Raw genomic sequence first — 14,813 nt, forward strand, 5'->3', positions numbered from 1 at the left:
GCAGACGCTTGAGGGGGGTTGTGAGAGACACTAGTGAGCAGATGTTGAGGGGGGGGGGTGAGAGACACTAGTGAGCAGACGCTTGAGGGGGGGTTGTGAGAGACACTAGTGAGCAGATGTTAAGGGGGGGGGGGGTGAGAGACACTAGTGAGCAGACGCTTGAGGGGGGGTTGTGAGAGACACTAGTGAGCAGACGCTTGAGGGGGGGTTGTGAGAGACACTAGTGAGCAGACGCTTGGGGGGGGGGGTTGTGAGAGACACTAGTGATCAGACGCTTGAGGGGGGGTTGTGAGAGACACTAGTGAGCAGACACTTGAGAGGGGGTTGTGAGAGACACTAGTGAGCAGACGCTTGAGGGGGGGTTGTGAGAGACACTAGTGAGCAGATGTTGAGGGGGGGGGGGTGAGAGACACTAGTGAGCAGACGCTTGAGGGGGGGTTGTGAGAGACACTAGTGAGCAGACGCTTGGGGGGGGGGTTGTGAGAGACACTAGTGATCAGACGCTTGAGGGGGGGTTGTGAGAGACACTAGTGAGCAGACACTTGAGAGGGGGTTGTGAGAGACACTAGTGAGCAGACGCTTGAGGGGGGGTTGTGAGAGACACTAGTGAGCAGATGTTGAGGGGGGGGGGGGGGTGAGAGACACTAGTGAGCAGACGCTTGAGGGGGGGTTGTGAGAGACACTAGTGAGCAGATGTTGAGGGGGGGGGTGAGAGACACTAGTGAGCAGACGCTTGAGGGGGGGTTGTGAGAGACACTAGTGAGCAGATGTTAAGGGGGGGGGGGTGAGAGACACTAGTGAGCAGACGCTTGAGGGGGGGTTGTGAGAGACACTAGTGAGCAGACGCTTGAGGGGGGGTTGTGAGAGACACTAGTGAGCAGATGTTGAGGGGGGGGGTGTGAGAGACACTAGTGAGCCAGAGGAAGTCAGAGCTTTAATCTTTGGCGGAAGCCCTAAAATAGTCATGATAACAACATGATAACAAAGAATACACAGTCATGAACGTGATATCAAAGAATACACACAAGCAGTCTCCAGACAAATTGCAAAAAATATACAATCAACATGACTTTAGGTCCATGGCAGAATGTCCAAACTGCTGTCAGCAAGACTGATACAAGAAATGCTACAAACTCGCCATCAATGAGACAGACATATGATATGATATTACACAACCCACATCACTGAGATTGGCTTATAGGAGATAGATGATATTATACAACTCACATCACTGAGATCGGCTTATAGAAGATGGATGATATTATACAACTCACATCACTGAGATTGGCCTATAGGAGATGCATTATATTACACAACTCACTGAGATTAGCATATAGGAGATAGATGATATTACACAACTCGCATCACTGAGATTGGTTTATAGGAGATAGATGATATTACACAACTCACATCACTGAGATTGATTTATAGGAGATGGATGATATTACTCAACTCACTGAGATTGGCATACGGGGTGATATATGATATCGTTCTACAACCCAAATCAAGGAGACTGACATCTCCACTTTTGAAACTATAAACCACCATCAGTGAGATTGGTGTATGAGAGAATGCTACAAATTCACCACCAATAAGAGACAAAGGAGACATAAGACATCATTCAAACAGGTATATGAGCTGTGAGGTTTGTGTAAAACCACCATCAAAAGTAAGACCTTTTTACAAATTCACTGCCAAAAAAGACACAGCAGTTGGATCAATGAGACATAGCAGATCGATCTCCAAAGCTGAGTGGAGCTTCATGATTTAAACGGTGAGATTCTGACCTGACAGTAGGTTACAGACGAGGGTATTTGAGAGACATGGCAAGTTAGTGAACACACAAAAGTGTGATCATCTGGCAGTTTTTGCTGAGTGCATACTTCACATAAAACCATGGCAACCAAACAAACACATTTCGCAGGCAACAAAATCATTCTCTTACTAGAAACAACTCTGAACATTTAAAGATTGAAGCATTATGAAACAACAATTGTATATGTTTGAATTGATTTGTGTAGATACTCATTATATATATATATAAATTCAAAAATGTGTTACATACATACAAAGAGACCTGCTGCTATTTCCAAGACACTATTTTTTTTTGTCTTTTACTTGTTATGTACATCATCTGAACTGGATTGAATTGAATAATCTGAATGAATTTCAAATGATCACATATCAAATATCATCAAAATACATAGGTCTACGGTATGAAGCATGATAGCTAAGCTAAGGTTGTTTGAAATAATTGAAAAATTCTTGAGAGTAACACAATTACGAGATAAAGCTTATCATTATATGCTTAAATTCATTTCCAAATTTGGCTTTGAAATGTTTAGTAGGCCTACTATTATTTATATTGAAATGCTATTATTGAATGCCTACATAAGATGTTTTCAATCAATGGCATTGTGTGAAACCTTAGCTACCCTTCTAATAAACATCTATTTACATTATTTGTGCTTTCCAGAACAACAGTATTCGGATTCGGATGCATCCCTACCACACAGGAGTGTACTGCAAAGGCTCTGTGTTAAGAGTACGCCAAACTTAAGGATTAGTAAAGGCAGTCTGAGAAGAGTCTGGCTGTCTCACATTAAACAGATTCACATTGGAGAAGGGCCACTCGGGTCAGACAGAGAACACAGGAACGAACACACACACACACATGACGTCATTCGCCTGCGTACACACACACACACACACACACACACACACACACACACACACACACACATTCAGATGTATTTACAGGAATGGGAAGGAAAACTCCAGCACCGCTCCTGTTCTGAGAAACACATTTGGGAACTTCCTCACTTCCTCTAAAGAGGGCTGTCATTGAAACACACACATACTCCAGTCAGATAGCAGTGATGGAGTAGGGAGATAGTCATCACACACAGCAGTCTGAAGATAGCCATCACACACACACACACAGCAGTCTAGGGATAGCCATCACACACACACAGCAGTCTGATAATAGCCATCACACACACACAAAGCAGTCTGAGGAAGGCCAAACGCACACACACAGCAGTCTGAAGAGGGCCAAACACAAACACACACAGCAGTCTGAAGAGGGCCAAACACAAACACACAGCAGTCTGAAGAGGGCCAAACACACACACACACACACACACACACACAGCAGTCTGAAGAGGGCCAAACACAAACACACACAGCAGTCTGAAGAGGGCCAAACACACACAGCAGTCTGAAGAGGGCCAAACGCACACACACAGCAGTCTGAAGAGGGCCAAACACACACACACAGCAGTCTGAAGAGGGCCAAACACAAACACACACAGCAGTCTGAAGAGGGCCAAACACACACAGCAGTCTGAAGAGGGCCAAGCGCACACACACAGCAGTCTGAAGAGGGCCAAACACAAACACACACAGCAGTCTGAAGAGGGCCAAACACACACAGCAGTCTGAAGAGGGCCAAACGCACACACACAGCAGTCTGAAGAGGGCCAAACGTACACACACAGCAGTCTGAAGAGGGCCAAACACACACAGCAGTCTGAAGAGGGCCAAACACACACACACAGCAGTCTGAAGAGGGCCAAACACAAACACACATAAACCAATGAGATATAATTGATGGGGTAGCGAGAAAGGAAAGACATGGAGTAGAACCCAGAACAGCAGCTAGCACTGAGACGCATCTGACCCTCAGGCCCGGTCCAATCCAGATCCCTGGGAGACAGACAGACCAGACCAGGATGCATTTACACGTGCAGTTCTAGTTTGTGGAAGGGCTGCATTGGCGTATGAAACGGCGTATACAAAAGCATTACTTTCATAGTCACTGTGTGTTCAGTGTGGCAAGAGAACTGGTCCTATGGTCATAGCTTAAGGACAGCTTAATATGATGATAGATAAAACAAAAAAGGATAGTATGAGTGTGTGTTTGTGAGTGTGTGTGTGTGTGTGTGTGTGTGTGTGTGTGTTTGTGTGTGCAAGTGTGTGTGTGTGAGAGAGGGCATGAGTGTGTGTGTTTTGTGTTTGCACACGAGAGAGAAAGTGTGTGTGTTTGGATCTCTGCTTGAAGTGATCTCAGCAGAACAAGTAGTGGTTGGTCTTCATCAGTGAGAGTCAGAGAAAGAGAGAGTGAGTGTGTTTGTGTGGGAGAGAGAGAGGGAGTGTGTGTGTGTGAGAGAGAAAGAGAGAGAGAGGGTGTGTGTGTGTGTGAGAGAGAGAGAGATAGAGTGTGTTAGTGTGTGAGTCTGTATGTGCGTGTGAGAGAGAGATGGAGTGTGTGTGTGTGTGTGTGTGTATGTGTGTGTGTGTGAGAGAGAGGGAGTGTGTGTGTGTGTGTGTGTGTGTGTGTGTGTTTGGGTCTCTGCTCTCAGCAGAACTGGTAGTTGTTGGTCTTCATCAGTGGCTGCTCCTCTTCCTCGTCTGCATCACGTGCCTGGTCACATGACTCCTCAGTGCACTTGGCCTGGTCACATGACTCCTCAGTGCACTTGGCATCGTCACATGACTCCTCCGGCTCTTCCTCCTTCTGCTGCTGAGTGTTCTGATAGGTTCCCTATGGGAAGACAGAACACACACAGGCAGCATTTAAAAAAATATTTCTAACCTTAACTGTAAAACTGCTCTTCAGCTATGCTGGTCACCAGGGTTTTTGGTGAAATAAGTTTGTAAGCTAGCAAGAGAAAAGGATGTTATGGTGTTTTATCTACGGTAGTCAAAAAGCCCCCAAAATGGGTCACATGTCTTCCCATTCACATCCATTATAACGGGACTGTTCATGACGATGGTTCATTTCCTGTAGTTTCTTTAATCATGGGGCTAGAGACATCTTTTTTTGTGACTTTGTAAGTCCTCTTTCCAGTACATTCCATGTTTTTTATGAAGTTACAATTTTTACTGTCATACCTACTATGAGTGAGTGTGTGTGTTTGTATGCAAGTGTGTGTGTGTGTGTGTGTGTGTGTGTGTGTGTGATTGTATGTGAGTGTGTGATTGTGTTTGTATGCGAGTGTGTGTGTGTGTTTTGTTAGATTCCAGTGATATTTCTTATGTTCCTAAAAACTTGTACATGGCCCTCTCGTCCTGTTGATGTGTGGAGGCCCACATTCTTGGTTGTGTTAGGTGGATGGAGGCCATATGCCGATCCACCCAGAGACAGCGCCGCTGTGGAATGTATATGTTGTGAACCATCCTAGGCCTGGCTGAAGGACATTGATGGACTGTCATGGCCATGCCTGTGTACGAGTGTACGTGTCAGAAGAATTGTTATACATTCGTGTTCGTTTACGTAATACCCATAGTTAAATTACGTGGTGCCCAACGTTCCACGTTCAGATTCCAGCTCGCGACGAGAGAGACGGACCTTGTTTCATCTTCCGACCCGCGGCGACTCTCAGAGCTCTGTTCCACTTAGACTTAGAATACTTAGACTCAGAAAGTACTTAGTGATATTTCTTGTCTGCTACAATAAATATCTCTGGCTCTGATCCGAACCGCTCCAGCTTCATTGATTGCAACAACCCACTACATCACCCTTCAGAATTAAGTATATTAGACTAAATAGAGGAAGAAATCTATCAGTGGTGCCGAAACCCAGCTTTCCGCTGGCTGCTGCGTGACGTCGGGACATCGCCTGCCTGGTTGTCGTGCCATCTCCTGCCTGGTCGTCGTGACATCGCCTGCCTGGTCCGGGGAAGACACATTCCACAGAAGGCCGCATCTTGACTGGGGCCTGCTCCACATTCCCAGGTGATGTTCGCTGACCTCACTCATTTCCAGTACGAAGTTAAAGAACTAGTTTAGATAAGTCTGTTTATGGTTTCTTTTTAGTCTGCCAATCAGTTAAAACAAAAAAGAGTGGGAATGTTGTACCATCAAGGATCTAGTACTTTTGATGATTAACCTGTATCAGTGATTCAAGCGCTGGGATCATTTGATACATGCTATGTTTGTTATAAATGTTTGCTGTTGATGTTTGTTGTTAATGTTCGTCGATATAGCTATTTGGTTGTGCACTAACTCTATCAGTCTCGCCGTATTCTGTAGAGGGGTTGACGTCAGGCTCGGAGTTTACTTCGAAAACCGATATATGATCTGTTCTTGTGTTAAGACGACAATTTGCTTACGTGTCCTGAACTCAACTCGGCCGTGTTGCGTGAAGGCTGTTTCTATGATTAGCTGGTTCTAAGTGTGGAAACCGTTGGTTATTTTGTTTTCTGAAGGCTTGGATAAGATACATATAGTCGAGGTGCGGATCGCCGAATCCAGCACGGCAGAGGGTGGTCAAGAGGAACTTGGTCCGGAAATAGTTCTGAGATACCCACAGGGTTCTGGGCTGGTTTGCCCGAGAACAAGATCACTCATAGCTGCGCTACTCTCTCCTCTTCCGAAGACAGGGAAGGGCGAGGGTGGGGGCTAGTGGTGATCGCACGCACCCGCTTTGTCTCCTACAGAGAGGGAGGGGTGTGTGTGTGTGTGTGTGTGTGTGAGAGAAGATAGGAGATGCTGTGGAATTTGTGCAGTGTGTGAAGAGACAAAGAAAGCACATTGTGGTTAAAATTACAGCTAATAAATTGGGAAAGTCAAAATTAAATTTGGTTATAGTGTGTAGGACACAGAGGAAACACATTGTGGTTAAAATTACAGTTAATAAATTTGGAAAGTTGAATTGAATTTGATCTGTATTGTGTGGCTATAAGAACAATTTGGAAAATGGCCACGGCTGCTGAACCCACAGAGGTGGATGAAATGGTGTATGGCTATCAGATTAATAAGGGACTGGAAGCATGGGCTGAAAAGAAGTATGAATTCAGCAAACACGAGGTACAAGTTAAAAAGAAATATAACATCACTGAGACCCGTGACTGGTGGCCAAAACGCAAAGTTCTGGCGGTGTATGAGTCTTGGGTAGAGAAAAAGACCAAGAATGTTTCGATTGCTTTGATGGAGTGTCAGCAAACAAGCCAGTCGATTCAACAGTTAAAACGAGATGTCGCGGAGTTTAAAAAGAAACTTGAGGCGTGTGAGTCCAGGGATAGACTGGCGATTTCACCCAGAGGATGGCCGGGTCCTCCAGGGGGGCGGGATCAACAGGGGGCGGTCGGAGGGATGTACCCAGATCTCTCAGCACCTCCCCCCGACTACGAAATGGGAACGGCGCCATCTGATGGCCATGTGGGGGAATCTCACACAAGCATGTTTCCTTCCCGAGAGGACAGCTATCCAGGAACACACATGCCTCTTGCAAGCACTCCACACCACGCGACCTACCAACCAATGCCTCTGATGCAGTCACCTACTAACCCCCCCCATCCCCACCTGCTCCCAATGCCACTGCCATTCTCCTCTCAACAGGACCAGCACCAACCACCAAGCAACGGTGCCGCATCTGCATCTGCACCCCCCCACACAGATGATTCCGTTGAGCGCGATGAGAGCGACATGGTGCTCACACGCGGTGCGGATGGACCTCACGGTGCCGCCTCTCGCAGGCAAGCAGACAACAGGAATTGGGTGGACAATTACACGGAGACCGCCCAACCATTGAACGACATGCTGAAAGGAAAACCAGACTCCCGAGACAAGATCAGCCTCAAGCCGAAGCACGACAAGCCTTTGAGGACTTGAAGAACAGCCTGTGTGAAGCCCCCGCGCTGGGACTTCCCAATGTGCAGAGACCCTTTACACTCTTTGTCAATGAGTGTCGTGGGTTCATGACAGCAGCACTGACACAGGAACATGGAGGATTGTGGAGACCTGTGGGCTACTATTCGGCCAAATTGGACACAACTGCACTGGGCTTTGGCCCATGCCTGAGAGCGGTACAAGCCGTGTACCTCGCCAACCAACTCGTGACCAATCTTGTGCTTGATCAGAAGATCACCATCCGTTGCCCACACTCTGTGAATGCTTTGCTGGCTGGCAGAAAAGTCCCATGCGTCTCAGATAGCCGCTGGGGAAACTGGCAAGCCGTGCTGGAAGCACCCAACATCTCCCTCCAAAAAGCCTCTGTCTCAAATCTCTCAACCATGATTGCCCCCACGGACGCCACGTACGAGGAAGATGACCACGTGTGTGAAGACTTGATCGCCCTGATGGATCAGGAACACTTTGTGAAAGAAGATCCTCTCCACAACCCCGAGCTTGTCTTGTACACTGACGGATCTTCACTGGTGGAGGATGGCATCCGGGGAGCAGGATGGGCTGTCACAACGGAACACGAAGTCTTGGAAACAGGATCTATGGATCCCGGAACGTCAGCACAGCAAGCAGAATTGAAAGCATTAACCCAAGCACTCAAATTGGCTGAAGGAAAGTCTGCCACAGTCTACTGCGATTCCCGTTACGCCTTGGGGGTCGTTATGGACTTCGGCCGTCTTTGGGCCCAACGAGGGTTTGTCACGGCCAAAGGCACGCCCATAAAAAATGGTCAATTAGTAGCAGACTTATTGGACGCCTGCTACTCCCCAAAGAACTGGCGGTGGTCAAGGTGAAAGCTCACACTCACTTGGACACCCCAGAAGCCCGTGGTAACGCCCTAGCTGATGACGCATCCAGAAAAGCAGCAAGACAAAAAGAGGGGAGGAGAAATGGAAACATTGAAATGAAAACTGAACTCGGAATGGAAAACGACTACGCAAAATGCCTTCGATTGAGAAAGGAATCTGAAAACGAAGAATGGCGGAAGGAAAGCTTAGCGAGCATAATGGAGATGCAAAATGCCTCAAGCCAAGAGGAGAAGTGGGATTGGATGGGAAACAGTGCAAAACTACACGATGACAAGGTGTGGCGACAGGGAACGAAGACAGTGGCCCCTCAGAACTTACTGCCATACCTAGCCACGCAACTTCACTCACTAGGACATGTGGGTGTGGAAAAGATGCGCAATAGGTTTAGTCAGGTCTGGTGGAATCCAAAATTCACCGGCGTGGCAAAAGATGTTGTTAAGCGATGTGTCACCTGCATGAAAAACAACCATGATCGGAAAGTAAAACTTCCCATGCTGAAGGTCCCTGCCCCCCCTGGTCCTTTTCGTTGCCTCCAAGTGGACTACATCACACTGCCAGCGTGCAAAGGATACAGAGACGTCCTCGTGGTCATCGACAAATTTTCTCGTTGGATTGAAGCTTACCCTGCCCGCCGAGGAACAGCTGCACACACAGCCAAAGTGCTGGTCAAAGATTTCATTCCTCGCTATGGCCTACCAGATCAGATCTGTTCGGATAATGGAAGTCACTTCACCGGAGCAGTCTGTGCAGAGGTATGCCGAATGCTGAACATCGAATGGTCTTTTCACTGTCCTTACCACCCGCAATCATCAGGACAGGTGGAACGAGCAAACAGAACACTGAAGGAAAGACTGGCAAAGATGCATCAAGAAGGAACACCTTGGGTGGACGCGCTCCCCATTGCGCTGAGTAGCATGAGAGCTACACACAACAAAGATGTGGGCCTGTCCCCTTACGAAGTGGTGTTTGGCCGGTTCTTCAGCTTCCCAGGCTCAATTGACCTACGCAAAGCCGATGTGCACCTCACCTCAGACGCATTAATGAACTACTGCATCAAGCTCTCAGAGACCCTCCAGCTGACGTCCAACCAAGTCAAAGAGGCCTGGGTTGAGCCGCCAGAGGGAGGACACTCTTTGGTGCCTGGACAGTGGGTCATGATTCACAAACCACAAAGAATTCCGTTAGAGGCCAAATACGAAGGGCCGTATCAGATACTGTTAGTTACTCCATCTGCCATTAGGGTTGCTAACAAGACAAAATGGATCCATGCTAGCCATTGTAAATTAGTTGACGCGCCAACTGACTGAGATTGACATTCATTGGACTGGCAGAAAACCTCTTTCACGTCTGTTTTACAGAATAGGTGAGCAGAGGGAGGTCAGAGTGCGGGAAGACTTTAATTTCTTATTTTTTATTTTTACGGAGGGATTAGCGACAAAAGGAAGATTAGGGAATTAAAGTGCAGGTTTCTCCTCTGTCCTCTCGAACCAGTCCAGGTGAGATGTTGGTATAGGTTTTTGGTGGTACAACTTCTTAGATTAGAATGACACTTGCTTAGTGCTATAATAGTGGTTACTGTAATCAAGACAAATGTTTAGTTGCTTAGCATTAAAGCATGCCATAACTGTGCTAGATTAACATAACTGTGCTAGATTAACATAACTGTTAGATTAACACTGTCCCCCCCCCAACTGATACTGCTCTTGTTCTTTAAATCCTATGTACCCCGTGGCTGGAAACCTGAAGACCGTCATCACGACCGAGATCCTGAGATAGCTTGGCTATCTGCACCATCTGAACTGTGTTGCCATCTTCTGAACTTTCCCGACCACGAACTGTTACCCTCTCCATCAGCCGTCCCAGGAGAAGACTCTTGAAACGACTGTTCCAAAATGAAATGCCATGTGTTGTATGCCCTGTTGATATGTTATTTGTGTATAAAAGGAAATTGTGACATTGACAGCCATTATGAGGTTCACAGAGATAACACCTTCTTGCAGGCTGCGCACGGTCTGGCGAAGGCTAAAGGAGTGCAAGCTTGCTGGGTTTGTGGGTTAATGCAAACCTCCTCACAGGTACCACCTTACATTGCTGTCCCCTTCACAATCCCTGAATACACTGCCGCCTATGGAACACCCTCCATAGATGCCCCCTTTTACACAGTGCCCATGGACATAGGTCCCCCCACTAAGGTTAGATTGAGCTACGCCCCCGTAGGAATTATTTGTTGGGTTAACTCCGGCAACGGACAGGTTATGGGTAATAGTACATGTACCTACACTACTGACGTAGGTAACCCTGGTATTCAGATCGAGCAAGATGGTGTCACGATTGAAGTCCCCCTCCCTACGAGGGTGGCCGCAGACCACCGTATAAAAGACACTGACACCATGCTTGCAGTAAATGGGTCCATGTTTGTGTGTGGGTCCACTGCTTACTCTTACCTCCCTGTCTCCTGGTCGGGTTCCTGCTATATGGCCTACGTGGTCCCTGCTCTAGGAATTGAAGATGAAAAGCATATCAAAGGTGATGCCACTGGTCAGAGCAGATCCAAGCGTGATCTGTTTGGTAATAATTCCCCCATTGCTACCCCAACTCAAAGATTTTTCGCTGCTATCATCCCTGGGTATGGTGCCACTGTGGCCCTCGATGAGATTAGAATCCTAGTTAACACTCTGGACGCAATCGCTAACGATTCCGCCAGTGGACTCAGCGACCTTAGTCATGAATTGTATGGACTCAGGACAATGGTTTTCCAGCATCAATACCTCCTTGACTTTTTAGCAGTCCGCTTGGGAGGGTATTGTTTTTTCATTAAGCAACACTTGCACCAACGTTGTTGTACTTATGTCCCTGATCTGTCCGCTAACGTCACTGGCTATGTTAAAGATATTCATACTAACGTTGCGAGGTTGACTGTTGAGACCAGCCCCTGGTCCTTGGGAAAGGGATTGAGTGATCTGGGTGGGTCTCTGTTTTCCAAGATCATCCAGATGGCTCTACCCGTACTCATCCCTATCGTCCTGATCTATATCGCCATCAGAGTGTCCCTCTCTGTGCTCCATGCCTGTACTTCCCCCACTCCCAAGTTGGCTGCCCTGAAGGCCATACCGGAGAATGGAACTCCCCATCCCCCGACCCATCTCCCCAGAATTGTTTAGATTAGGATAGTCCTGCTTTATGCTTCCTTTTACTTTACCTTCCCTTCCCCTCTTCCCCCAACTTTCAGTAGGGTTTCCCCCGAGTGACCCAAGAACCTACACTGGATTTCCCAGTGTATGACAAAGTATCCTTGTTTTATTATTTCCTGTCCTGTATTTTCCAATTCCTTACCCCCCTTCCCTGTTTTGTATTTTCTTTCCATATAATCATACAAAAAATGTCAGAGCCATGAAAAATGTTTATTGTTTAGATTTTTTAGATTTTCCAGAAATACACTGTTGTTGTTGATGTTTTAAACTTTGTTTAAGAATGATCAAAAGGGAGGAATGTTAGATTCCAGTGATATTTCTTATGTTCCTAAAAACTTGTACATGGCCCTCTCGTCCTGTTGATGTGTGGAGGCCCACATTCTTGGTTGTGTTAGAGTGGATGGAGGCCATATGCCGATCCACCCAGAGACAGCGCCGCTGTGGAATGTATATGTTGTGAACCATCCTAGGCCTGGCTGAAGGACATTGATGGACTGTCATGGCCATGCCTGTGTACGAGTGTACGTGTCAGAAGAATTGTTATACATTCGTGTTCGTTTACGTAATACCCATAGTTAAATTACGTGGTGCCCAACGTTCCACGTTCAGATTCCAGCTCGCGACGAGAGAGACGGACCTTGTTTCATCTTCCGACCCGCGGCGACTCTCAGAGCTCTGTTCCACTTAGACTTAGAATACTTAGACTCAGAAAGTACTTAGTGATATTTCTTGTCTGCTGCAATAAATATCTCTGGCTCTGATCCGAACCGCTCCAGCTTCATTGATTGCAACAACCCACTACATCACCCTTCAGAATTAAGTATATTAGACTAAATAGAGGAAGAAATCTATCAGTTTGTATGCGAGTGTGTGTGTGTGTATGTGTTTGTATGCGAGTGTGTGTGTGTGTATGTGTTTGTATGCCAGTGTGTGTGTGTGTGATTGTATGCAAGTGTGTGTGTGTGTGTGTGTGATGTACCGTGGTGTCAGGCTCCAGCTCGTCTCCCAGCAGTCTCTGGATCATGCTGCAGATCTTACTGAAGGTGGGGCGCTCCGTAGGCTCCAGGTTCCAGCACATCCTCATGATGGAGTACCTTCACAAACACACAAACACACACACACACACACATCAAATTACTGTGCAGTGTTCAATTTATTTTAGTGTGTGTGTGTATGTGTGTGTGTGTGTGTGTCTGTGTATGTGGCTATGTGTGTGTGTATTTGTAAGTCATTGTCTATGAGGCACACGGTGTGCTAGTGTTTTGTAACACACTCCCTTTGAGCATGTGTTTGTGTGAGTTTGTGTGTGTGTGTGTGTGTGTGTGTTAACCCCCCCCCCCCCCGACCACTCTGAGTGTGTGTGCATGTTTTGTAACACGCTCCCATTGTGTGTATGTGTGTGTGTGTGTGTGTGTGTGTGTGTGTGTGTGTGTACGCAGGCGAATGCCATCATAAGGGAGAGGTTTAGCAAACAGATAGAAGCGGGAGGGAGAGACGATGGAGGAGATGGAGAGATAGAGAGAGAGAGAAAGGGGAGAGAGAGAGAGGGGTGAGAGAGAAAGGGAGAGAGAGAGAGGGGAGAGGGAGGGAGAGGGAGAGACGATGGAGGAGATGGAGAGATAGAGAGAGAGAGAAAGGGGGGAGTGGGAGAGTGACAGGAAAGGGGGAAAGAGAGGGACAGAGAGAGAGGGAGAGATAAGCGGAGGGAGGGAGAGGGAGGCATGAAATGACAGTAATATGGGTGGCTAGCTTTTGGATCATGTGTTTAACATGCAGAACTAACATCAGAGCACACACACACACACACACACACACACACAAAGGAGGAACAGGCGCCACTGACTCAGACTCTGACTTCAGTCGTCTCATAGTTATTTTGAGAGCACATGCACACACACACACGCACAGACACACGCACACGCACACATCCACGCACATGCACGCACACACACACACAGCATGCAGGGCACAACTGGGAAGAGTTCTGAGTTCAGTAGTAGACTATTACTTAGTCAGGCAGCAGTTCTGTTTATTTGACAGGAAGCAGAGCCTGTTTCCTCTGAGCCAGCCCAGGTTTGCCCATATGTCTTACAGTGAGCAACCCTCTTTAGTATGTCTGTGAGAGTGTGTGTGTGTGTGTCTGTGTTTTTGACTGTCCTGAGTATGTATGTAAAGAGGGTGTTTTCATTAGTGTGTGTGTGTGTGTGTGTGTGTGTGTGTGTGTGTGTGTGTCTGTGTTTGACTGTCCTGAGTATGTATGTATAGAGTGTGTTTTCATAAGTGTGTGTGTGTGTGTTCTTACATCTCTGGAGGGGCGAAGTCAGGTCGGAGCATCTGGTACCCACACTTGATCATCTTGTAGAACTTGGAGTCGACCAGGATGCTTGGGTATGGGCTCTTACCTGGCAGGACCGGGACACAGGAACTCAGTCATCACAAACATGTGTGTGTGTGAGTGTGAGTGACAGAGAGACAAAGTGTGTGTGTGTGTATGTGTGTGTGTGAGTGTGTGTGCGCACGTGTGTGTGTGTGTGTGTGTGTGTGTGTGTGTGTGTGTGTGTGTGTGTGTGTATGTGTGTGTATGTGTGTGTATGAGTGAGTTTGTGTGTGCTTTTATGTGTGAATTTTCTTACCCAGAGAAAAGATTTCCCAGAGCATGATGCCGTAGGACCAGACGTCACTCTGCACTGTGTACACACACTCAAATATGCTCTCGGGGGCCATCCACTTCACAGGTAGACGAGCCTACACACACACACACACACACACACACACACACACACACACACACACACACACACACACACACACACACACACACACACACACGTGCGCACACACACAGCCAAAACATTTTTCAAGTGATATGTTCATATATTTGTGTCTTAGATATTGATAGAGTGTGTGTGATGTGATTTGATCTGCTTACGTTTCCCTTGACGACATAGTTGGAGTCGTTCATGATGTCTCGCGCCAGACCAAAGTCACAGATCTTCGCCACTCTGCCCTCTGCCAGAAGCACATTACGGGCTGCCACGTCTCTGTGGATACACTGCGGAACACACACACACACACACACACACACACACACACACACACACACACACACACACAAGCGCATGCA

At 47.2% G+C, this 14,813-nt stretch overlaps 1 protein-coding gene across 1 annotated transcript in view; it reads right to left on the reverse strand.

The window, feature by feature from the left end:
- Positions 1-4,272: 4,272 nt before the first annotated feature.
- Positions 4,273-14,813, reverse strand: part of LOC122130699 (macrophage colony-stimulating factor 1 receptor-like) — a 21,817-nt gene continuing 11,276 nt past the window's right edge. The window contains exons 17-21 of the mRNA XM_042705427.1: positions 14,619-14,741; positions 14,323-14,434; positions 13,992-14,091; positions 12,669-12,783; positions 4,273-4,546 (exon numbers count right to left, since the gene is read on the reverse strand). Of these exons, the coding sequence (XP_042561361.1) occupies positions 4,361-4,546; positions 12,669-12,783; positions 13,992-14,091; positions 14,323-14,434; positions 14,619-14,741 (636 nt within the window). The 3' untranslated portion in view covers positions 4,273-4,360. The remainder of the gene's footprint in view (positions 4,547-12,668; positions 12,784-13,991; positions 14,092-14,322; positions 14,435-14,618; positions 14,742-14,813) is intronic.

The sequence above is a fragment of the Clupea harengus genome, unplaced genomic scaffold (genome assembly GCF_900700415.2).
Source record: "Clupea harengus unplaced genomic scaffold, Ch_v2.0.2, whole genome shotgun sequence".
In the NCBI taxonomy this organism is placed as follows: domain Eukaryota; kingdom Metazoa; phylum Chordata; class Actinopteri; order Clupeiformes; family Clupeidae; genus Clupea; species Clupea harengus.